This window comes from Meleagris gallopavo, chromosome 13, assembly GCF_905368555.1.
Source record: "Meleagris gallopavo chromosome 13, MGAL_WU_HG_1.1, whole genome shotgun sequence".
Taxonomy (NCBI): Eukaryota; Metazoa; Chordata; class Aves; order Galliformes; family Phasianidae; genus Meleagris; species Meleagris gallopavo.
In genome coordinates, this window is record NC_139416.1 from 1326329 (window position 1) to 1351458 (window position 25130).

At 51.8% G+C, this 25130-nt stretch overlaps 1 protein-coding gene across 1 annotated transcript; it reads left to right on the forward strand.

Moving 5' to 3' along the window:
- Window positions 1-694: 694 nt before the first annotated feature.
- ATP6V0D1 (ATPase H+ transporting V0 subunit d1) lies at window positions 695-25054 on the forward strand. The gene is made up of 8 exons (XM_003209671.5): window positions 695-889; window positions 6246-6417; window positions 17098-17276; window positions 19511-19590; window positions 22362-22439; window positions 22967-23143; window positions 23443-23520; window positions 23971-25054. Exons 1-8 carry the CDS (start codon window positions 760-762, stop codon window positions 24130-24132), a joined length of 1056 nt encoding a protein of 351 aa, XP_003209719.1. The 5' UTR covers window positions 695-759; the 3' UTR covers window positions 24133-25054.
- Window positions 25055-25130: the final 76 nt, after the last annotated feature.

Consider the following 25130-nt stretch of genomic DNA (forward strand, 5'->3'; position numbering starts at 1 on the left):
AGGGCCACCTCCAGCTGTGTTCAGCACCGTGTCATAGAATCACAGCACGGTTGGGTTGGAAGGGACCTCAAAGCCCACCCAGCCCCAAATCCTGCTATGGGCTGCCTACCCCTCAGCTTGGGCTGCCCAATGCCCATCCATGTGCTGGGGCACCTCCAGGGATGGCACCCGTAGCTCTCGGCAGCAAAGCCAGCCCCTCGCTGCTCTCTGAGGTTAGGAACCTATAGTTCCCTTCTGTTAGTTTAAAGCCATTTCCCTTGTCCTATCACTATCAAAATGCATAAAAAGCCAGTCCCCCTCCTGCTTGTAAGCTTCCCTCAAGTACAGGAAGGCCACAGTGAGGTGTCCCCACAGCCTTCTGTCTCCCAGTCTGAACAAGCCCAGCTCGTTCAGCCTTTCTTCACAGGAGAGGCGCTCCCGCCCTTTGGGCCTCCCTGCTGCCTCCTCTGCACGCTCTTCCCCCATCACCACAGGGCGCTCCCCCACCCAAACAGCTCAAACGCTCCGAGATGATAGCAACACAGTTGGGGAGGGGGCCACGACAGCGTGAAAAGCCTTAAAGTCACGACTGAGCCCTCGGGGACGGGTGCTCTCAGCACCAACCCCGCACTCAGGGGCGATGGCGGCGCTCCGCCTCACACCGTCTTAGCCCTTCCCGCCCGCCCAGAGCCTGCCGGAACCGGAAGTGTGGCATTGACAGCAGCGTCACGTGAGCGCCGGGTCACGTGAGGCGCCGCCGGTCCCGCAGCCGCCGCCATCATGTCGTGCTTCCCGGAGCTCTACTTCAACGTGGACAACGGCTACCTGGAGGGTTTGGTGCGCGGCTTTAAGGCCGGCGTGCTGCGGCAGGGCGACTACGTCAACCTGGTGCAGTGCGAGAGCCTCGAGGGTGAGCGGGGGAGCGCCGGGCCGGGCGGAGCCCCCGCCCCTTCACGGCCGAGGGCTGAGGGGAGAGCCTGCTCTGAGGGGGACTTCGGGCTTGTATCAGACATGGCTGTGTGTTTCCACGCCAGGAAACCCGTTTGCTACGTTGAGGCCAGAAATGAGGCGCTTGGCATAGCCTGATCCCCGCCTGAGGTGTGCAGTTAGCTTCTGCCGGGAGCAGGCAGCACGCAGGAGGTATCGGCAGCTTTGGAGGCGTTTCTTGTGTTCAAAGCAAACCAGCGCTGCAGAGCTTGGTAAACTCGGAGGGGAACTGCCCTTCCCCTGTGAGCTTTGGGCTGATCCTGCTTCAGCCACTGTCCTCTTTATTGATCGGTGTGTACAAAGCTGGGATGGTTTTGTGTTGCTTGTTGCCCTTGGTCAGCTCATCCTGACCAGTCTGTGCTGTGCAGCTCCTCTGTGCCACTGCCCCATTTGCCATTTGTTTGTCACTCATACGTGTCAGCAGCCCGGCTCAGCAACCCACTTCTAAATCGTGAGAGCCAAAACCAGCTTGTGGAGATAGGTTGGAACATGTGCCAAGGTGTCTGGGTTTGTTTTGGTTTCTTTTTTTTGTCAATAGGAGTGTAATTAGAATTATGGAATGGCTGCCCCCCACTGTGGGCTGGCTGCCCCACCAGATCAGGTTGCCCAAGGCCTGAAAGAGGTTTCTGGGAAATGTTCCTGCTGCCCTGCTGGTCAGCAGTGTCAGCAAGCCCTGAACTTTATTGCTGCAGGCTTCTTCCTCTTTGGGGTCTTTCTGTATTTACAGCTTCTTTTTTTTTTTTTTTTTCCTTTCCCCCTTTTTGCATCCTGAACCAAGTTGTGTAAACCTAGCTCTCCCTTGGAGTGGCATTTTCTGCATTTGAAATGAGTCAATTTGGATTTCCTGTATCATTGCTCTGGTTTTGTTACTGTCTCCTCCAGACAGCTCTCTGGTGGCTGCTGCTGTTCTCCAACCATAAGGGCTGTTCTGAGTTCTCTGCTCTTCCTGTTCCTCCTCTGCTTTGCTTTCTGTATTCCTGCCTGATGTGCTCCTGCTGAAGGCTTTTCCTGCAAAGGAATGTTGCTCGTGATCACTCAGTAGGTCTGTGGTCAGACAGTTTCTCTCCTCTGTCCTCATGGTTCTGATTTTGCTGTCTGTCTTACTACCAGTTTTCTGTGCTCTGAAGGCTTTAATGTGAATTCGTAGAGTCATAGAATGGGCTGGGTTGAAAAGGACCACAGTGATCTTCGAGTTTTGGCCCCCTGCTGTGTGCAGGGTCACCAATTGTCAGACCAGGCTGCCCGGAGCCGCATCCAGCCTGGCCTTGAATGCCTCCAGGAATGAGGCATCCACAACCTCTTTGGGCAACCTGAATTCTCTCTGTTTGCACTGAATCTATATAGTGACAGGTTATTGGTAGCCAAAATGAGTATTTAGGCACAAAATACTCCTGTGCTCTCATCTGTTTTCCTGTTCTGCCTTCATTGCCTCTTCTTGGTGTGACACCAGCACTGCAGACTGTCCTCCCAGTCCTGGAGCAAACAGTCACCTCTGCTGTGGGGAAATCCTAAAGAGCTGAGGTTGTCCTGGTGCTGCCTAGGGGAAGGATCAGCTCCTCTGTGTTAGGACTCAAGCTGACAGCTCGATGCTGCTGGACGGGGGAGATCATGCTTTTCTGCATGATCCTTTGTAGCTCTCCCTGTCTGATAGCAAAGTAAGCTGATTAAAACTCTTGCTTCCTGCTGAGACAGCTTGCTGCTGCCTGAGGAGCCGTGTAGCTCAGTGCTGTCAGGCTGGCTTTATAAAGGGCTGGGAGACACAACCAGAATCGGAGGGAGGGCATAACAGCTGTTTTGGCTTAAGCTTTCTGTGTAAATCAAGAATATGTTTAATCCTTTCTTTCAGCACCAGAAGTCCTGATGATTTGGTGGTTCCTCAGACAGGCCCCCGTGCGCTGGGTACCTCTGCTGGGTACGCTTGGAGCTTGCTGCAGCCAATTCCTGCTTCTGACACAAGGTGTCAGTGAAGGACTTGGAGCTGTTTTCCCTCTGCCTCCCTTGTGCAAGCTCAGATCTGCTGTGCAGAATCTGCCTTGGCGAACCAAGCTTATGACTCACCTAGATTCCTGCTGTCAGAAGGGTACTGTGCTGTCTCCAGCTCCTAGAAGCTGCCGTAGCCTCTTAGAGGTCTGGTAACTGCTCTGCAGAATGTTAAACTGTTGATAGCATTTGACAGCCATGCCTCTGTAGGAATCATAGAATCGTTTGAGTCAGGAGGGACCCTTAAAGGTCATCTAGTCCCACCCCCCTGCAATGAGCCACAGCTCTGTCAGTGCTCAGAACCCCATCCAGCCTGACCTTGGGTGTCTGCAGGGATGGGACACCACTGCCTCTTTGTGCAGCCTGTGCTAGCAGCCTCTCCATCAGAAGCTGAAGAGCTAAAGGTGGTGGGGAAAGGGCTGCTCTGTGTCTAGTTTTGGTGTGGTATAACTTGCTGGCTGGCAGCTGAGGAGAGGTGGCACCTCACTGCTACTGGTGTGGTGCAACCACAGAAAAGGCTTTAAATTCTGCAGAAAATGAATGATTTTGGGGCATTCCTCGAGTTGGATTTCAGAGAATCCATTTCAGAAGCATCTGAGGTGGTTATAAGCACCACATAAACAGAAGCGACGCAGGGAGCAGCAAAAGCTGCAGCCTTCAGAAGGAGAAGGTGATGAGGTGGTGAGCTGCTCTGCAGGCTGCTGCAGAATCCCTCCCTCTTTTACTTTGCTACCTTAGGCCTGGGAGGTGGCGAAGCAAATTTTAATTTTTATATATGCAGCATCAATTTGGGAGTGCCTGAGCTGAGTGGTGGTTGCTGGAATTACACAGCATGGCCATCTCAGGCACTGCTGCAATGAATACCCAGCAAGAAGAGGATGAGGCTCCATTGTGCTGCTATGCTCTTGCATGGAGCAGCTTTCTGGGAGCTGTGACCTGGCCATAGTTTACCCAGCTTGGTGGGGGAGAGAACAAAAGCAGCGTGGTAATTCAGGAGCTCTCTTGCCAAATGCTGGTTCAGTCTGTTCTCAAAGTGCATGAACCACTGGGAGAAGTGCTGGAACAGGCATGCATACCTCTCAGCAGCAAGCCCTGGGCTGCTGACATGCATCAGAGGGGATCTCAGGCAATTGCTGCTGCTGCTGCTGCTGCCAGGTCTGAGCTGTGCTGGGGGCTGAGCTTTGGGAGAGCCTGAGCCTTGTGCTGGGGGATGCTTTGAGTCAGAGTTTGTAGATCCAGTCCAGTTTTTGGAAAACAAGTTCTGTCTGCTTGGATGCTGAGAGATGCAGAGGAGGTCAGTTCCTGTAGCTTGTGGCTGGCCTTCCCTGCAGAAGCTGTTTCCAAATGTTATATAAACATGGTCCCTGTTCCAGTTACATGGCCTCGTGCTGGCTCTTGTGCTGTGTTGTGGGGGCAGCCCCTTCTGAGCAGACAGAAAGCAGTTAGTGAGGGCCTGCTCTGAGATGTATGTGGTGACACTGTCCAAGCAAAGCCTGGTGTGCATCAAGCTGCCCTTTTCAGTCCATTAGTCCCTGGTGGTGGCTCTCTGGCAACAGGTAAGCAGACAGCAAGGTGGATTCTTGCAGTGTGGAAGATTGGAACTGGAGCTGTGTGTCAGAGCTGAGCACTTTGGAAGTGTCCCCATTGAAATAAGAACTGATAGGACGTGCAGTAGCTGCCTTCTCTCCAAGCTCCCCAATGGATGCAACACAGAATCATGTGACACTTGCACAGACTTTCATGGGGGCTCTGAGCAATGGCAGAGCTTAGAATGCTACTGATTGTCATCGGTAACAATTCCACATGTGCCAAACTGAGCTGAAGGACATTCTGAGTTTGGGTGTAATCTAGTTTTAGAGTGTTTGACTCTATGATGGGGATGATATTGAAAACTCCACTGTCGCAGTTATCCAGACCGTTTTTTTCCCCATCTCAGGAGTTCACAGTGTCTGGTAGAATAAAGCACAGCTGTTAACTTGTCTGGAGAGCGGAGATCTGGGCGAAGTTTCTGCTTTGCTTCAACCATAGTGCGTGTTGTTGGGCAAGGAGCTCTCTGCTGCATCCAGCATTCCTTATTAAAAGTAAATGGAGTACAAAACTCTCCTGGAAACAGCTGAGAAACACAACAGAATGGAGTGCTATTAAGTGCCTGGCCTTTCTTTCCCCTCTCTGTAACCACAGTCTGTTTCCTGTGAGACTCAGTGGTAACGTCCTCCTAGCTGAAAAGCACTGGGTCAGAAATGTCTTGCTAGATCCCATTGGAAATACACCAAAGAATTGAAATCTGTGTGAAAGCTGTCTGACCCTGCTGCCCCTCTGGATGAGGCCAGTGTCACGCTGTGCAGTACAGCTCAGCTTGGAGCTCAGCATTCGGAAAGCTGTCCAGCTTCTGCCTGCAGCTGAATGTGGAGTCAAAAGAGCAGACTCCTCCAGCTAGGCTTGACTCACAGCATGTGTACCTATCTTTTAGCGTATGCCGTGTATGTAAGGTGTGTCCTGCTCACCCTGCAGTGCCAAGGACTCGCATCAGAGGAAGCAGGGAGAAATGCTGTGGTTTATTTATTTATTTTTCTTCTTGATGATTGCTGTTTGTTTTCTCTGGACGGTGCGTTCACATCTGGTTTGGCTAAACTCTTCCAGCTCTTCTCTTTTCCCCATAAAGGCCTCGAGTCCTGGGGAGGATGCTTGCCTAGCTGGCCCTTGGGGGTGAAGCCGAAGGGAGATGAACATCATGTACCAGCACAGCTAGTCGTGCTGCGAGAGATGGGACTGTGAGACGTTCCTCAGCTCTGGATTCAGTTTTTCCGTAGAGATGTTTAGTTGCATTTGGCTCAAATAGAGCTTTTTGTCTTGACAGAGCCCAGCAAGTTGTAGTTGCTTGTCCAGAACCACGCCATGGTTGGGCACCTGACCTACAGCGAGGGCACTGGGGGAACAAAGCTTTCTTCAGCTTGTAAAGGGAGGGGAAGGTTTCTAGCCTTTTTCCTCCATCCAAGGCAGGGAATGCCTATATATGAAGTGTGTTTAAGTGGGCTTTGTCTTCAGCCCCTCTCTACCTCTTAACACCTGACATTTTCATCCGTGCAATTAGTAGGATCCACTTGATGATGCAGTCATCTGGCTGCTGTATGATCTTAGGGTTGTTGCCTGCTTCTTTTTGGCTCCGAAAACGTTTCATATGCCTCCTGCCTCCCAGTCAGGGAAAGCACTGAACACAAGCTTCCTTAGGTACAGCTCATCAAACCCCCTGAGCCCCTCAGTACAAACCCTGTGGAGTGGAACTGTGCTTTCTTTTCCAGACTTGAAGCTGCACCTCCAGAGCACAGACTATGGGAACTTCCTGGCTAACGAAGCCTCCCCGCTCACAGTCTCTGTCATTGATGACAAGCTGAAGGAGAAGATGGTGGTGGAGTTCCGTCACATGAGGAACCATGCATACGAGCCCCTGGCAAGCTTTCTGGACTTTATTACGTGAGTACAGCTGTTCATGAGCAGTGCTTAAAACCTTGTCCTTCCAGCCTTGGGGGCTCTCAGTCCGACTTTCTGCACACTTACCTGCCTTTGCTGCTGAACTGGTTCTGGCTCTGCTAGCCCAGGCATTTACTTTTGTCCCCAGTGCTGATTTTTTTCCTGGGTTTTCAGTGTCAGTCTCTTCAAAAACATCAGCCTATGCATGCCACCAGCTGTGTGCTAGTTCTGACTCTTCATCAGGGCCACAGGGATCCTTCCGTCCCACTCTGCTGGCTGTAGTCCTGTGCCTGACCCCATCATAAACTGAGGGAGCTGAGCTGACCAAAATGGAACACATTTTCTCATTTAGGGTTAATCTTTCACTGATCTTTCACTGATCTGTTTCCTCAGCTAGCTCGGTGGGATCCAATCACTAAGGAAAGGGAGGGCATGGAGTGTGCAGCAGGGCTGCAGCAGCCTTTGTTGGTGCATGAGAAGACACTGGGCTCTTGTGTGCGCAGTCTCACAGCTGGGTCAGCTGATGTAAAGGCTTGAAACAGCAAAGCATCCTCGTAAATCCTTCCTCTTGTATCCTTGCCATGTCTGGACAGTACCACTACCTCATTTGTTGAACCCAGTGCCTTACAGCTGTAATTTTCTGGGTCACTGTGCTGAAGCTGCCCATCTTTTTAAGCCTTTTGTGGTTTCTAAGATGTAGCTTTTTCTTACACACCTGGCTCTAAAGCTGGCTCCAGATACGGAGCAGCACATCAGCAAGACATGGCAAAGGCCTCACCTTGCAGCAGCACTGGCAGAGGTGGAAGCACTTTGTAGGTCACCATGTATAATGTGGCAGGCTGGTTCTTAGCAGCATTTGAATGACTTAGCTTTAAAACTGGTGTTCACGCTCAGCTTGATTTACGTTTGATCTTGTTCTGCTTCTGTCTCCCCAGCTTTGATGAGCTGTCTAGAGCAAAACACAGCTCTGTGCAGATGATATCTACATATCTCACCTACTGCATAATCTCCTTTTAAATGCATTGCTCCCATTTGTACAGAATGTTTCTTCCTCAAGAAGAAATTGTCTTTGCTCTCATCTCTTTTTACTCACAGCTTTTTTTTTTTTTTTAATGGCATTGTCTTCAGCACTCCCTGGAGGAAGCAGAATGCAGCTCTCTGCCTCCAGGAAGCGTCTCCACCCTCTCAGGGAGCATTTTGTCCTTGGAGTCCAAGCACTCAGTTGTATTTCTGTTGCACCATGATGGAGAGATCTCCTGTGGGTATGCAGTGTTGATGAAGCAGAATGTGTTAACAACTTCAGCTGCTCCAAGGTGGCGGTCTGTCTCTTAGAACCTCTAATAATTGTAGAATGGTTTGAGTTGGAACGGGCCTTAAAGGCTGTCTGCTCCCAGTGCCTGCGCTGAGCAGGGACACCCACAGCTCCAGCAGTGCTCACAGCCCCGTTCCCTGACCTTGGCTGTCTGCAGGGACGGGGCAGCACCAGCTCTGTGTGCAGCCTGTGCCACTGCCTCACCGCCCTGAGTGTAAAGAACTCCTTCCTTAGCTCTGACCAAAGTCTCCCTTCTTTTAGTTTGAACCTACGTCCCCTTGTTCTGTCACAATAGCGCCTGTTAAAGAATTTGTCCCCTTCTTTCTTAAAGCTCCTTTAGATACTGAGAACTTCAGTAACTTCTAGTGATGCTACAGACAAGTAACCATACATGAACAAGGACAGGGAAACTCAAGGAGCAGGATACTACTGTTTTTGCCCAGCAGGTCTTGATGGCTTCATTGATAATCCTGATATGTTCAGGGAGTAAAACAATGTTGATTTGTGGCAGGGGGCAGGAGTTTCAGAGCTGTAGCTCTGACAGCACAGAGCTTCCCATGCACATCCCAAATATCTGCAGTGGCAAATGGCTCAGTTCAGAGGCAGGCAGTGCCTCCTTATGCCGTGTGTCCTCCATCTCACACTGCTTTGTTTGTGGGGACATCATAGAAATATGGAGCCAAAAGATTTTGGCAGTGCTGGGAACATTGTGCTCATGCATGTGGCAGGGATGTCGTGTCACCACCTGACTTGGGTGACCTCAGGATGAGGTGGTGATACTAGATCTGCTCTGTGACCACACAGGTATGCACAGTGAGATGATTTGTTTTTTGCCTTTTAAACAGGGCTATTTCCCGTTCCTTTTTTTCCAGGGTGGGTAATGAGTGTTGGACAGAGACTGCTCCTGCTAGACAGCTCAGTGCCAGCAAGACTGATGGTCAGAGTAAGGAGTCTGTGTAACTGAATGTGACTGTGTGCTAAAACCTCACAGGTTGAACCGGGATAGAAAATGGTAGAAAGATGTGGAAGGTTTGAGTGGGACTGGTTCCTGCTGGAGGGAAGAGCGAGTTTGCTGGGAATGGCCTGAGAGAGGTATGATGGGTTGCAAACCATAGATTTTCTGATGTCAGGTGGGACTGTAGGAGTTGTGTCAGGCTTAAAATGGGAGATGTTTTGTGGCGTATTTGGTACAACTCTGAAATGCACTTTCCAGTGCAGGGTGCTTTTTAGGTGCGCTGTCCTCACAGCCGAGGCAGTGCTGCCTGCAGCTCGCCGGGAGGTGGCACTCCAGCCCTGCGCTGCCCGTGCCATGCAGTTGTGCCAGGGCTGAGAAGGGGCACCTCTCAGGGTGGGCAGAGCTGACCTCCCTGCAAAGCTTAGGGGGAAGGAGAGTTTTTAAAAGCACTCTAAGCCAAGAACGCAGCGATGCAGCAACCGCAGTGCAAGGTTGTCATTTGCAGGGCTGCTTGCCGTTGCTGGTTTCTGTCTCGGTGTGCTCCTCTCCTGGCACCGCTGTGACTCTTTCCTGGCTCCAGTCCTCTCCAGGATCTCTTCTGTGGCAAGTGGTGCATTGTTACTTGGCTGATTTCCCTTTTGTTTGTTCAAGTGGCAGCGTCTCATGCCACTGCGTATCGCGGTGAGGGAAATCAGAGCCTGCCCCAGTCCCTGTGAAACACCTGCTAGCTCTGTGCCTTGCTGTGCAGCTCCTCACAGCACGACTGCTGCTTCCCTGTGCTGTTCAGCTGACCTCAGTGGGTCTGACTGATGGGCACAAGCTGGCTGCTAGCTTCTTTGCCCCAGCACAAATAATTGTCTGTTTGGCCGAGGGAACGGAGTGACATGCTGTAGGGCAGCAACAAACAGGTATTAAGTGTACTTGAAACAGCAAAACCCACTTCCTGATTTCAACAAGCACATATTGACTTGTGGGATGGAAGTGGGTTTTAGGTTCTTCTCGGTGATGTGCTGCCCTGCCTTTCTGTAAAAGCTTTGTTCTTTGTGCCAGCCTGCCGTGTGCCATGTCTTGGCTCTTTCTTTCCAGTGCTTCTCTATGCAGTTTAGATAGGACTCCTATCTGTCCTTTGTGCTATTACTCTGAGCTCTAGCCAGCTGTAGCCTGATTGGATTGTCTGCTGTAGGGTTTTTTCCAGTGAAGCTGGGAGGAGTGTTGGTTGTTGGTTTTTTTTGTTGTTGTTGTTGTTTTTTCCCCTTACTACTGTGTTTTCCCTGCTTGGGAAAGCCTGATTTCACAGCAGCCTCACCTGAGGGCTTTGGCAGCTTCTGGGCAGTGAGCTGCTGGGCAGGGAAGGGCTCTGCCTCATGGCCAGGCTGCTGGTGCCAGCTCTGAGCCCACGTAGGAGCAAGGCCTGGGGTGGAGCTGGGTCTGAACACGTCTTCCAGGTCCATGATCACACCTGTCTGCAGAGGATGGACTCAGACATCATTTGTCTTTACCTCCCCAGTCTGCTAGACCTTGGGAACGTGGTTGCCCTGAGGATGTCCCTGGGAACTTGGCTGTCGGTATGTTTTTGCGGTCACAGGACCTGTTTTTGACGAGGCTTCGTGTACCTTTTCCACTTGCACATGCCTTTTTGTAGCTGACACTTCCTTCTAGTACCTTCTGTGTGACCCTTTCCTGCTCTGCCTCTCCCTGCACTGGATAGATCTAGTTTCTACTGCCTGGCTTTGAGTTGAAACTTAATCTTAATGGCAGTGCTTTTCTAGAGCCAGACTGTTTCAATTGTTACTTGAGCTGAAGACTCAAGTCTTCCTACTCTCCTCCGGAATAGGAAGCTGCCTGTCTTTGTTTTAAATGTACGACAGTGTGCATGCTGGCATAGCTGTGTGAGGTTACAAAATATGACTGCATCCTTTCGAAGCCCTTTCTTACAGAAGAAAGAACTCCAGGAGCTTTACCTTAGGTGCTGACAGTCTGTTGGGGTGCAGGCAGCAATCCGAAGTTTGTTTTCCCACTTCTTCTGCGGTTAAAACTGCACGATGCTGCTTATTTGTTGAGACCTTCGTGATGGTGAGATCGGGAAGCAAAAATTACTGTAGCAGCTGGGGATCCTGCAATAAAAGGTTTATGAGCCTCTTCTGGCAGAGGTGGTTTTGGCAGAGAAGCACAGGTTCCTGACAAACAGCTTCCCTGTTTGCAGAGAGTGCAAAGTTGAACTGATAAGCCAAGTTCTTGGAGGGATTGTGCAACATTCAAAACGAGAGGGCATGGAGCTAATGGTCTGGAAATGATCACAGGCTTGCTGCCTCTGGATGGTGGCATTGGAACTGCGTCTGTTCCCATGCTTACTCAAAGGATACAGAGCTCGTGCCCGTTTCCCAGAACCAGTGTCTGCAAAGATAACTGGGCTGTGTGCCTCGGTGGTGGCTGCAGGAGTCATCTTTCAAAACAGCATGACGGCGGGTGTCTCCTTTGGAAAGGGCAGTGTGCCCTCTGGAAGGTGGATCTTGCTGCGTATCACACTGTGCTTTATTCCCTGCTGTACCTGGAGGACACTTCCTTTCACCAGTTCCTTTAAACTGGAACCCTGCTTCGACTGACCAGTGCTCTTCTTGGCTTGGGAAGTGTCAGCACGGTGCACGCTAAGTCACACTACTGATCTGACATGCTAGCAGGGTGTTCGCATCGGAGGCAGCAAAATATAGCGATAAGTTCCAGTTGTAATTAAAGACATTTCTTCCTAATGAAGCTCTGTGGCCCTGAGGATGGCCCTCACAGGCAGACTGGAGCTGACTGGGGGGGAACATGCTGTTCCTGGACGACTGCATCCACGCTGGTTTGCTTCATCCAGGGGCAGGCATGGGCTTAGCCCTGCCCTCACTGACTTTGCTTACAGCTGAATCCCTCTGGTTGTTCTCATGCTTGCCTTGTGTTCCATCTCACCATCCCTTCCTCTGCAGCTGCATAGCGTGTCTGCTAGGGGCATTAAAACAGAGCGGGGAAGGAGTATGTTACAGAGTTATCCACGCTCCCCTGGTGGATTTATGCGTGGCTGTGGCTATTCCAGAAGGCAGCTTGCTTGCATGCGGTGCATTTAATTGGATGAGCATTCACTGGGCACTCCTGAATCCACATGACATGCTTTACTCCTTCGCTGAAACCATTCTCAAGGTCCTCCACCGCTAGCAGCTTTTGTTTTCCATTTGGCTTTAGCAAAGTTTATGTGTGAGCAGCATGATTAGATGTCCCTGGTCAACACTTAAACTGTGATTAGTGCTAAAGTCTCCTAGGAACAGTGCAGTGCCAGGGCTCAGCCCAGCAGACCAGCCTAATGTTTCTCAAGTTCTGAGGTCAAGCTTAAGCATCAGGCTTAAGAAACCAGAGCCTCTTGCATGAGGCTGCTTGGCATTCAAAACATCCATGATGTCTCAAGGGGGTGGCACGCATCTAGAGTGCGACGTGCATTTCTAAAACCTCAACACTGGAGTGCTTCTGAAGGGTTTTTTGTTTTTTTGGTTTTTTTTTTTTTTTTTTTCCTCATCAGGCTTTAATGCAGCTTATGCTGTATGACTGCTTGCAGGTTGCTGGATGATACCACTAGGAAACTGAACTCAGTGTCTCAAGAGATGGTAATAATCACATGGAGCTAAATATAGGCTAATGCTGAGAGCATTCCTGGATGCTCGGATGTGAAAGGCTCTGTAGTGCTGTGAAGTTACACCTCTTTGCTGTGAAATGGTCCCGTTGATCTGAGGTTAGCAGAGTACTCGCTTTCTGGCTGAGCTCCCATTTTGTGGTGGCAACCATGACGTTCTCAGCTTTCTCTTTGGCAGGTCTGCGAAGTGACCACTTACGTGTGGTTGTGATGGTAGGAAAGACAGGGAGAGGTCAGCATGTGTCCACACTGCCTGCTCCCTGCACTGCCCTCTGAGTTCAGCAGCGCAGCAGGCGATGCTTCCAGCCCACAGGCTGGTTTGTCGTTGTCTGAGCTGAAAATGGGACCTGAGGATTTAATTCAGTTCGTTTGCTGTCTATTACTCCAGGAGAGCCTCAGTGAGGCATTGAGGTCTTTGTGAGGTCCCTTTTCCTTTCCACAGCAGGGCGATTAGTTCGCAGTGATGTGCTCCATGTGCCAGCCTCTCAGCTGTCAGTGCTGCTCTATGTCAGCTACCGCTCCTCTGGGCATTCCTTTCCTCACTTTCAGAGCTCAGAAAGTGGTAACCCTGTGCTCTACATGCCAGCACCTTGCTCACATCTTCAGCCCTGAGTGCATGAACTGGGTGAGCCACTCTAAACACAAGAGTGACTGCAGCCAATGCCACTTCGTTTGTCATTTAAGACTGTCTCTGGAATTTGCACAGGGTTCACAGCACTCCTCTGATCCTGCTGGAGTTTCCCCTCTTTTATCTCAAAGCAAACACTCAGCATCTGCAGCCACAGATTACTGCACATGGGAGAGCACAGGAGGTCTGTGGTCAACATCCCCAGCATTTCCCCAGAAGAGAAGGCTCCGGGGAGACCTCATTGTGGCCTTCCAATATTTGAAAGGAGTGTATAAACAGGAGGGGAGGTGGCTGTTTACGAGGCTGGATAGTGATAGGACAAGGGGGAATGGATTTAAACTGAGACAGGGGAGGTTTAGGTTGGATATTAGGAGGAAGTTTTTCACCCAGAGGATGGTGAGGCAGTGGAACAGGTTGCCCAAGGAGGCTGTGGATGCCCCATCCCTGGAGGCATTCAAAGCCAGGCTGGATGTGGCTCTGGGCAGCCTGGGCTGCTGGTTGGTGACCTGCACACAGCAGGGGGTTGAGACTAGATGAGCATTGTGGTCCTTTTCAATCCAGGCTGTCCTATGGTTCTATGATCTCCCTTTAAGGGGAAGGTCTGGCAGTGGGGACACCGGTGTGAGCAGAGCCCCCCAGCTGCCCTGCCCCACTATCAGCCCGCTGCCTCCTGTGCAGGGCTGTCCTCGTGACCCCTCAGCAAGCAGCTGTTAAACCACAGCTTGGCAGGGCTCTCAGAGGATCCCTGAGAAACGCAGGTCATGCAGTGTTGGGTTCATTAGTCATGCTTTGTGACCACTTGCAGTATTGTTTACGGCTTCTTTAGTATCCCGGAGCAGAAAGCAATAAAAAACCAACCTATCTGCTGCAGGACAATGACTCTTTATGATTAGATTAGGAAGTGGGGGAGGGCAAAGCTGTGCCTGCTTTGGGGTTGCTGCCTCGCAGGGCTGTGCCCTGGTGCCTTCAGGCTGTGGGTGTCCCACGTGAGGAGCTTTCATGCATTTTATGCGCTCCTTTGGTGGAAAGCCATCACAATCTTTCCCGTATCTCTTGCTAATCTGTGATTGTACTGAAAGAAATCCAAGAGGAGGAGAACACACATAGTTATGTTACCTGTAGCTATCGCATGGGTGCTGTCCTCCTCACTTCTACTAGGTGCTCGTCCAAGCTGCACGCCAGCATCTCCTGCTGAGAGCAATGCTTCTGAACTTGATGACTCCTTCCTGTCCCCAAATAAGAAATTCTGCTGCAGTGTGAGGCGTGAGTGCTGCTTCTAGGAATCAGCCAGCGCTGCGTTTCTGTGAATGTGAGTTTCTGGTGTAGCACCACACCTGGGTGTAGTGAGAGAAGGGCAGAGCGAGGCAGGATGTGACTACACGTGGAGCTCCGGCTGATCGTCCAGCCTTTGCAGATGCAGATAACAGCTCGTGGCAGGAATGTAATGAAGCTGGTAAGAACCTGATAGGAGATGGGGAGAACGATGACAAAGGCTGCTCTATTAAACAAGGAGTTGGAGGAGGTTCTAGGAAAACTGCTGCCACCATAATCAATCTAATCCTCTGGGCCTGGGCGGAAATGCTGGAGTGGCCAGGACCTCTCCTCTGGTTTTAGTACAGCTGTGCTACTGAAAGCAGATGCGTTCTTGTTGGGAACTGGCAAGTGTTGCCCCTTCCAGAAATGGGAAGAGGCTTTTCCAGCTGCCCTGGCGCTGGAGGACTTGCCTCATCGCCGTGACTGACTAAGCCAGAATGACTGAGATGAACCAGAGGCTGCATTTGAGTAAGTGTGGTCTGGGCTTGCTTGAAGGAAATGGGATTCACCCTTAGCTCACTATCAGGAAGGGTGATGTGGGTGTGCTGCCGTCTGCCTCCCCTTGTAGCCGCTGGAAGATCTTTGTCCTGCTCTTGCAACACCGCCAGGGTGGAAATTGAAAAGTGAAATTTCCCTCTGCTTTGCAAGTGGTGATATCTCCTGCAGAGGGGATTCCTTCTCTGAATGTGGATCCAATGAGCCAATAAGACGCTCGTGTTTGCCCGAGGACTGCAGGGAACTCGCCCATGCTCCCTACCAGTGAGCACTTCTTGCTGCCGGGAGATTGCAACCATGGTGAAAGCTGCACAAACAGAAGGACAGGTAATGACCCAGCAGACTGAAGGGCAGCAGGAGGTTTCCCAGTGCCCTGGTAGCTGTGCGACTGCTGTAGTTCTAGACTGAGCATCCCTGCAATCAGAAGGGTGCCCTGCAGAGCTGATGGGTGGAGGAGCGTTACCTGCTGCCTGGAGAAAGGGGCAGCATCTGTTTGAGGAATGAAGGTGTGGATTTGTTCATGGGCCTTCCCCTTGAGTGCATTTGAGAGCATGTAAGCCCATCTAATAAAACTGCAGACATCTGCCTTTGGCTGGCTCTGCTCACCTGTCCTTCCTGGGCTTCCAAGGGAAGCAGCTGTGTGGCTGTTAGCTCAGAGATGCAATGAGCAGCAGCATCTCCTTGCTGTCTGACTGCCTTGCTGTCCTGCCAGCCTTGTCCCACTGGCTGCAATGCTCCAGCACCCACCTGCTTCAAACTCACAGTCCCCTCTGATGCTCAGATGTCCAAAACTGTTTGGATGTGGTGCTCAGGGACATGATTTAGTGGAGGGTTGTTAGAGTTAGGGTAGGATGGTTAGGTCGTGGTTGGACTTGATGATCTTTAAGGTCTTTTCCAACCGGAGTGATTCTATGATTCTGTGTTGGAATTGAGGCCCAGTCCTCTCTGTTTCAGAGCAACCTTCTTCAGGACTTTTCTCACCAGCTGCCTGCTAAGCTTTTTGAGTTTGAGGAGTCGGAGTGCAGGAGCGTGAAGCCCTGAGTGACCTGCTCCTTTAGCATCTTTGCCCCTTCTCTGCTGCTGAGGAGTGGAAATAGTTGTGTGTGGTTCCGGGAGGGTATAAATAAAGGTTGTGCCAAAGCTGCCAGCCCCATTGTTTTCAGAAGGGAGCAGAACTGCAGGAATGTGACCCTTTCTCCATGCTCTTGGCAAGGTTGGAGCAGTGCTGTTGGCACCAAAGCTGAGCTCGAGGTTATCAGCAGATTCCTCTTTGCTCTGGTCCTTTGGCACTTTGGTGACCTGATCTCTGCAGAGCAGGTGATGCTGGGAGAGCAATGGGAACAGCTCCCCTCTACGAGCAGCTCTATCCTGTGCAGCATCCATGTCTCTCCTGTTCTGAGGACACCATATCTGGATGCAGCACTCCAGGTGAGCTCTCACAGTGCAGAGCAGAGGGGCACATCCCCTCCCTGACTTGCTGGCTTTGCTGCTTAGGATGCAGGGGGCACACCAGTGACTCATGTCCAGCTGCCACCCACCAGTCCCCCGCGTCCTTTTCAACAGGGCTGTGCTCCATCCTTGCATCCCACAGCTTGCACTGATGGTGGGGGTTGCTGTGACTCAGGTGCAGGCTGTGCACTTGGCTCTGTTGGATCTGATGAGGTTCTGGACGCACAGCTTGAGGTCATCCACCAACTTGCTGAGAGTGCACTTGATTCCACTGTTGATGTCATTGATGAAGATGTGACCCCTGTGGGACACCACTCGGCACTGATCTCCATCTGAACATTGACCCCTCTCTGGGTATGATCTTGCAACCAGTTTCTCATTCACTGTATGTTTCCACTCTGGAGAGAAAGTTGTGGGAGATCACGCCTAAAGCCTTACTGGAGTCCAGATAGATGACATCAGCAGCTCTTCTCTTGTCCACTGATGCATTATACCATCATAAAAAGCAATGACTTGTAGTGAGCGTGGTCAGACACAACAGAACAGAACCCCAGGGAGGTTGTAAGATGCATGTCGTTGGCAATGACTCTGAGTGCAGCTTGGTAAAGAGCTGAGCTGGCCGTGCTTGGAGCAGGAGGTTTGGCCCAAAGCCTCCAGAAATCCCTTCCCATCTAATCTTCTTCAGCGGTCAGTTGCAGCTACCAAATTGATGCATTGAGCTGTAGTATAAGCCTGGGCTTGGGACTGCGCTTGGCATTAAGGAGGTGCCTCACTTGTTCTTTGTGGGAAGGGTACATCTTCCTGGAGATGCTCACAGGGTCTGGTGCTGCTGTTGTGCTATTTGTGACAGGCTTCCTCTTTCACCCCTGCAGGTACAGCTACATGATTGACAACGTCATCCTGCTGATCACTGGGACTCTGCACCAGCGCTCCATCTCTGAACTGGTGCCCAAGTGCCACCCCCTGGGAAGTTTTGAGCAGATGGAAGCTGTGAACATTGCGCAGACACCTGCAGAGCTCTACAATGCCATCCTGGTGGACACTCCCCTGGGTGAGCACAAGTCCCTTTCCCCTGGAAGACCAAGCAGTGGGTAACACCCAGATGTGGCTGTGGTGCCCGTGGTGGTTGGGCTTGAGCTTACATCTGTGCCTGTCCTATTCCAATTTTTCCAGTTGGACCATTGGGTAATTTTTGGAAGGCAATACTTGGAGATAACTGTTAGAGATTGACACATTGCTCTGAGATGGATAAAATTAGCTCTGGATCAAGCCTTTATCTATACTATTTGTACTACTATCCATACTACTTCTATCTATACTATCCAGCTAACTGGTAGTACTATCTAAGCTACTATCTCTGCTATCTAACTAACTATAACCGTCTATATACTAACTTCCCAAAAGCAGACAGCAACAACAAAAAACCCATGCCAAAGCTTTGTGAGCTGTTTGGATAGCAGGATCCTGCACTGAGGCACCGTCACAGGGCTACAAGCCTTGACCAGGAGGCATGTGACACTGTAAAAACAGTTCTGTGAACAGCCAGGCGGGCAGATCTGGTCTTTAAAGATAAAAGGTGTAGGAAGTGGTTGTGGAGAAAACACAGGAGACTCTGCGGTAGTAGGAGAGGTAGTCACAGGAGACCTTCTAAGTTAGTATCTGTGGGCAAAGGTAATGAGCTACGCCTGAGTCAGTGATTAATCACTCTTTTTGGAGTTGCTAGAAAGAACAAAACACTTAAATCATCATTTTGTCTTTGATGGTAGTCATTTTTGGAACTAAAATGCTTGCTGTAGTAATGGGGTAACTCGAGTTGTTGTCATGGAAAAATGATTTGCCACAGAGAGCCCAGCAAAGAAGGAAGAACGTGTCTAAAGGGGTCTGGCCACCTCTGAGTGTCCAGAGAAGGATGGAGCTGCTGCAGCAAGGCCAGTGCCAGTACAGCTGAGCATGGTGTGCTTGGCTTGCCGGGTAGGAGACTGCCTGCAGCTGAGCCAAGTCCGCTGTAAGGGTGGTGTGTGGGAAGAGCATCCTCCTCAAGGGTAAGCGTGAGCCTTCCCACTTCAGGAATAAGATAGAACCAAGTGTTTCAAAGGTATTATTAGCTCCCAGAGACCTAAAAGCTTCACCTTGTTACACTGGTGAGGAGGTTGCAGAGGAGGGTCTCTGCCTCTTGTCTTCGTGCACTTGTCCCTGAGTGAGCTTTGCCTGCTCCTGCCCTGGCTGGTCCAAGTTCTTCAGACCTTTGCCCTGCCTATGCCCTTGAGCCTGTGTACCATCTAGTGTGGCATTTCTTCAGCAGAAGGACGTGGGGAGTAGCAGTGTTGCCTAAACAAGCAAGCACGCAGGCTCCAGTTGTTTAACTTGCACTCCTTCCAGTGACCACACGCGAAGAAACAGCAGCTCTATCTCCTAACAGTGCCTGAGCAGCTACGTGGCTTGGTAGGAATGCCTAACCCCAAATGGCTTTCATAGGTTAGCAGGGCAAAATAAGTCTTGCTGTTAGCCTAATTTGGGATATTGGAGGGCCAAGAACTGAAATAGCTGTGTTCTCATTCCTCTGCTACTCTGAAGTAGCCACTGGTCTCCGGCTAGCCAGCGAGCCCTGCAGTGAAAACCAGTCCTGGCACTCTCTGGTTTCATTTCTGCCAGCCATAGTGAGCAGCGTTCCTCTAGCTACGTGGCACTGCCCTCTGATGCTGCTGCAGCATAGCAAAGAGGCCTCTGTGGGGGTCATCCCCTGCTCAGGGCTCTTGATCCCTTCCAGGCTGTAGGAGCTGTCGTATCCCCACGTCTCCTAAACCCACTTAAGGTGCTGGAGGAGGGAGGAGAAGCACGCCAGGACTGCCGTCTCCCTGGTGCTGTGCTGTAGCAGGCAATTTGGAAGCTACCTTGTCAATTCTGAGAGCCTGCATCTGGGAACAGTTTGGGGTTGATTTGTTTGCTGTTTTTTCTTTTTTTAAGTGTGGGCTGCTCTGGCACTGATGGTGGGGGCTGGAGATGAGAACTTCTGCTGAGAATGAGCTGTTGACAACATGGACTTCAGGGAACAACACAGTCTTCCAGGGGTGAAGAAAGACATTGGGTTGAGTGCTCCAAAAAATACCTGTGGCTTGGGGAGCGATGGTGAAGCCTGAGATTTGAGTTATGGCAGTTTGGTGGCACTGAAGACAAGGGCCAGAGCAGCTCAACACAACCTGTGCTTCTGCCTGCTGTTTTCAAGGGCTCGCCCTGTGTGTGGGTCTGGTCAGGGCAGCACCAACTGTGTCTGTGGTTCTCTTTCAGCTGCTTTCTTCCAAGACTGCATATCTGAACAGGATCTTGACGAAATGAACATTGAAATCATTCGAAACACGCTGTATAAGGTAACTGAGACTCTGGGAAGGGAAAGAGATGCTCGCTTCCCTATTCATTCCTAGTGTGCCTGCAGCTCTGGCTGGCCAGGAGCTCCAACTGGGAGACTGACTTTCTTCAAATAAAGGGAAGAAGGTATTTCCCCCTTAGAGTAGATACAAAAATAAATTTGCTCCTTGTCCCAGGCTTGCACGGGAAGCTGTCAGTTCCTCTTCTGGCCCCGTCTGGTTTGAGCTGGCAGCATAAAAGCGTGTGTTTATGTGCAGGCTGTGGCTATCGCTTCATCTCAGCTCTCTGGATTAAGGGTGGGATGCAGATTGTATCTGCCAGCCTTGTTTGCACTGGTCACAGCCAGCTAGCAGGCAGCGTGACCTCTGCTTCCCAAGGAAGCCTTGGCCTGTTGGGAGAGGTGGAGAGCAGGTCAGGCATGAAGGGAAGAAGGCAAAGGGAGGGGAGAAGGTGCTGCGCGTTGGCAGTCATGCCCAGCTGCACGTGGCCTCTGGCATGTACTGATCTTTTGTTGTAATGGAGGGAGGTATGCTGGCACGCATAAATACCTGCACCCTTGCAGCTTGCAGCTCGCTGTATGGAGCTGGGGGAAGGCTGGGAGCAGAGTGAGCAGGCAGCAGGCAGCTTGGTGGGCACCTTCACCGTGGGTCCCAGCTGCCACTACCTTGCCCGTCTCCTTGCTGAAGCTGGGTGCTCCTTTGCATTCTGCTTTTGCTGCCCCCAAACTGAACGTCTGCCTCTGAGTGCTCTGGAACTGGCTCTCACTGATATTCTACCCTCGGGGAGGTTCTTGAATGGAAATGTGCTAAAGACAGGGAGCAGGAGTTAGAAGTTAAGTGGTCAGCTCTTAGAGCAGAGAGAGGTCAGCAGTGGAGGCACGCTGGCATCATCATTTTCACTACTTCTTCCGTGTTTTCCCATCTTTAAGTGGATGTGCTGGAACGCAGCTGGCTGGCTGCTGGCCTTTGCTGGCAGCCTGCCTATAGGAACCTGCTGGAGGAACTTTGTGGCTGGACACTAAAATACAGCAGAGAAATCACTGTGGATAAATGTGAAGTGATGCATGGGAGGCGCGAAGACGTGGGCTTATGAGGCTCTCCTTATTCCCTGCTGCTTCTGCTACATTAAATCTTGGGTTGTGTCCGACCTGAGCAGTTGGTTCTTAACAGTGAGAACTGCACAAACATCACTGTGCTGCTGCCTACATCTGCGGTGTGTTTGTGCTGCACATTGCACCTTTCCATGGTCCAATTCCTCTCTCTCATCTCAGAATGCAAACAGCAGAACAGGAGAAGCTGCTAAGAAGGGCACTGTAAAGGTTTGGATACTTCCACATGGGAAACTACAAAGAAGGTTTGGGATTCCTCAGCTGGAAGAGGAGTGAATTGTGATGGTAATGTTGAACAAGACAACGAAGATGGACAGGCCGCGGATCAGCCTGGATGTGAAGCACAAACAAGACTAGCAGAAGGCAGAGGGTAATTGAATTGCGTCATGGAAGTGAAAGTCCATTAAGGACTATTAAATGTGAGCACACCACCATTTCAGGGATACAGGTTTCGGGACTCTGGAGAGCTTCCTGTAAATTGCTGTCATCTGTGAGGGGCCCCAGGGAGGGCACCCAGCAGGGCCGTCCTGCAGTCTGCATGGTGTCTGTGGTGCTGGATCCTGACGAAGTGCTGGATAGCTGAGCTCACCTCCTCTATTTGCAGGGCCTGAGGTTTGCACGTGAACTCTGAGAAAGGCAGAACTGGTGAGCGAGCCTCTCACCCAGCCTCAAGCAAAGTTCCATGTCTGTGCCTTCCTTTCCTTCATGCCAGTGCTCTGCACTTCTCTGTGCTTCAGCGATGGCAAAGAGGATTTCCAGCCTTCTGGCAACGGTGTCTCTTTGATGCGTGGTGCTGGCCCAGCAGTGCCCTTTTGCACCGTATTTACAGAACGCAGTCATCCAGGTGCATTCCTAGAGCAGAGGCCGAGGATGTGGTCCATCTTGTGACAAGGCAGAGATTTGTGGTGTCTCAGCATCGTTATTTTTCCATCCCTTTACGCGGTTCTGTCTGCAGCACTCTGTCTGGGGAGGTGTGTTTATCACATGATGGTCTCCTCTGAGCAAGTTTTTTGCTGAACAGCACTTTTAGCCTTGCACTGCATCCACGGCTCCCCTTGGGGGATGCAGTCATCCTCCAGCTGGATTCTGGTACCTCTCCACAAAGGATTACGTTTCCTGGAGGCAGCATGGCTGTGCCTAGCTTGATACTTTCTGCAGTGCTCCAGTTGGGATGGAGACCCGGCGGCTGCAGTGTGAGAAGAGAATTACAGAGGACGGCTGGTTTCCTTCACAGATGTCCCGTCTCATCTCTCAACTCTGCTTACACAGCGCTCCTTTCTGAGCTTGGGTCTTGCAGCTATGGTTGTGTGGCTTGGCATGTTTGTAGAGGCCAGAGCAGGGTCAGGAAACCATGTGAGACTTGAGCGGATGCTTTGGAGTTAGACCACTCGAAGGAGCAAAATAGGCTTGAATGTTGGTGCCTGGTGTTCTGCCTGCTGTAAGCTCATCCAGTCACTTGAACCAAGCAAACCACAGCTCTTCATGTCTCCGGCTCCTGGGGAAGCACTGTCCCTTGTGTGGGCTTGGCATCCAAGTTCATTTGGGGTGAGAGTGCCTGTGCTGTGTTATAAAGTGTCTGGGAGCGTCCCTGCTTGCTGTCTGAACGGCCCTGCGAGTGGTAAATGAAGCAGTGTGGAAATGTGCTCATTCCTCTCTCTCTTCCAGGCGTACCTGGAGTCCTTCTACAAGTTCTGCAAGGCGCTGGGAGGTACCACAGCAGACGCCATGTGCCCCATCCTGGAGGTAGGTCTGGAAGACCCTGCAAGGACACCCATTGCTTTGTGCTCAGCCTGTCTGCCAGCACTAAGGGTGATCCTTGTCAGCATCCCAGTGCAGCCTGACCTAGGAGAACACTGTCTGCACGTGACTTTGGGCAGGCTTGGTCGCCTCATCTCGGCCATGTGCTGATCCATCGTGGCAACCTCCATCCAACAAGCAGGAGAACTACCAGCACCGTTCTGCGCGTGGCCGGTCGGTGTGCCAAGGCCAGCTGGTGGGTGTGCTGGGCTCGAGGGCAGTAGGTGGGAGAAAATCACTCCTGGAGCTCCGCTCAGTGCTTTGGTTTGTTCCCGAGGTAGGGATTTCCTCAGCCCAGCAGTCCCCAGACATCAGCTAGTGGCTGTACAAGGAGCCCACACATGTAGAGCTGTGCATCCCAGGCAGCGAGCCAGGCTTGCTCATGCTGCCCTCTGATGTGGCTCAGTTCAGAGCAGCACCGGTGTCTGCTGACCTCACTGCAGTCCGAGGTGAAACTCTCTTTTCTCCCACAGTTTGAAGCTGACCGGAGGGCTTTCATCATCACCATCAATTCCTTTGGCACTGAGCTGTCCAAGGAGGACCGAGCGAAACTGTTCCCACACTGTGGCAAGCTCTATCCCGAGGGGCTGGCTCAGTTAGCCAGAGCGGATGACTACGAACAAGTCAAAAATGTCGCCGATTACTACCCTGTGAGTGCTTTGGGGTGAGGGCACAGAGGACTGGTGCCAGGATCTGCTGTGCATCGGGGCTGGGGGAGCTCATGGATAGGCAGCATGAGGAAGGGACTGCCTGTCTTGTGCTGCTTGGAGTCAGAGAGCTTGGTGTCTCCGTGCTGAAGCAACACATGCCAGTGCTCATGTGTGTGCACAGGGCAGGCTCTCTGCTGACCCAGTGTAGTTGCTGTTTCTGGTGCATGGGGCCCAGGAGTACTGCTGAGGTTGGAGGGTACCAGGGTGTGGGTGTATCTTTTTGTAACATCTTCCCTCAGGAGTACAAGCTGCTGTTTGAAGGGGCTGGCAGTAACCCTGGAGACAAGACCCTTGAAGACAGGTTCTTTGAGCATGAGGTGAGTGAGCCCTGAGACACTTCTCAGCAAGCGTGTCTGCTTGTGCCCTCTGAAAAGCTTGAGGAAGCAGCAGGCTCGGCTGCTGCCCTGGTGGTAGAGCTCCAGAATATCAGTGTTTTACAAGAACAGTTTGGGGGAAGGAAGAGGATGCTAGCCATGTGCTCCAAGGAGGGAATGAGGCTCAATCCTCGTAACCCAGAAGCTCACAGCAGTGTGCCAGATTTGGGGCTGCTGTTAGGTCCACCAAAAGTCAAAGCAGAGTGTAATTATGTGGGAAAGGATGGTTCTCACAGCATGTGAGGGTATAAATTCTTCCTCTGCATGTCAGACCCTTCCTGGTTGAGTCCTGAGCCTTCTGGGGAAGTCACTGCAGTTCAGTGCTGCTCCATCCTTCCCTGGGCTGGCTTCTGGCAGCCCAGCAGAGGTAGACAGGTGCCATGTCCTCCCCAGGTGAAGCTGAACAAGCTGGCATTCCTCAATCAGTTCCACTTTGGAGTCTTCTATGCCTTTGTGAAGCTGAAGGAGCAGGAGTGCCGCAACATCGTGTGGATCGCAGAGTGCATCGCCCAGAGGCACAGGACCAAGATTGACAACTACATTCCCATCTTCTAACCCTGCTCTGCTCCTGTCCGACCCCTGGAGCCCGGAGGGACCCTTGCCTCTCTTCCACGTGCTCCCTGAGTTACCTCTTGCCTAGACTCCATGGGTGTTGAACTGGCTCAGGGGGAGGAACTGTACAGTTGCTAGTTAAATTATTCTCGAGCTGAAGTTAGATTGTGTGTGCAGTGAGGGGTCCAGAGGGGCTGGTGGCACAGGCTTGGCCCTGTGCAGCGGGAGGGACGCCTCCTGTTGTGTTCCCATAGTACCTGTGTTACTGTACTCAGTTGCTGTGTGCACTTCCCCTGGCCGAGCCTGCGGCTCGCTGCCTCCCAGCACTGCAAGGAGCACGGCAGCTCTGCCCCAGCCAGCAGTCCTTGCTGTCAGGGCTCTAAGCACGCTTCCTCCTCCGTGTTGTCCCTGTGAGGTTTAGTTTGAATGTAACTTGTAGCGTAGCCAGTGCTGCTGTGTAATCCCTGCATCCCCCTGTAGCAAAGCCCTGTTGTGGGAGCGACCGAGCAGCCCCGGCCAGAGCTGGGACGGAGCCTGTGGGAACACCAGGGCAGAGCCAGAGCACATGTGCAGTATTCCTCCAGCTCCAGCAGCATTCACACCAGTGCTGGTGTCCTCAAAAGCTCCTCTATCAGCTGCTGGAGCTTGGAACGGCTCTGGAAGCCAGCTGAACTTCTTTCTCCCTGCAAACGCTTGTGGCTTGGAGCTCCCCGTCCTCCCCAGCTGTTGGGACGGTGCTGTGCACTGCGTCGCCCTATGGGCCCAGTCCCAGGGCAGAGCTGGAGTCCTGTCCATCCGGGTGGGGGTGGGGGTGCTCCCAGCAGCAGCAGCTCCATCCCGGCTTTGTGCTGCGGTCACCTCTGAGTGTCTGTTCTCCTGTGACCCTCCCTCCTCTCTACACCAATAAATATCTGCCTACCGCACAGCCTGCTGCACCCTGGAGCTGCTTCTGTACCTTGGAATGCTCCAGTCCAGGGCAGGACAGCCCCGAATGAGACCAC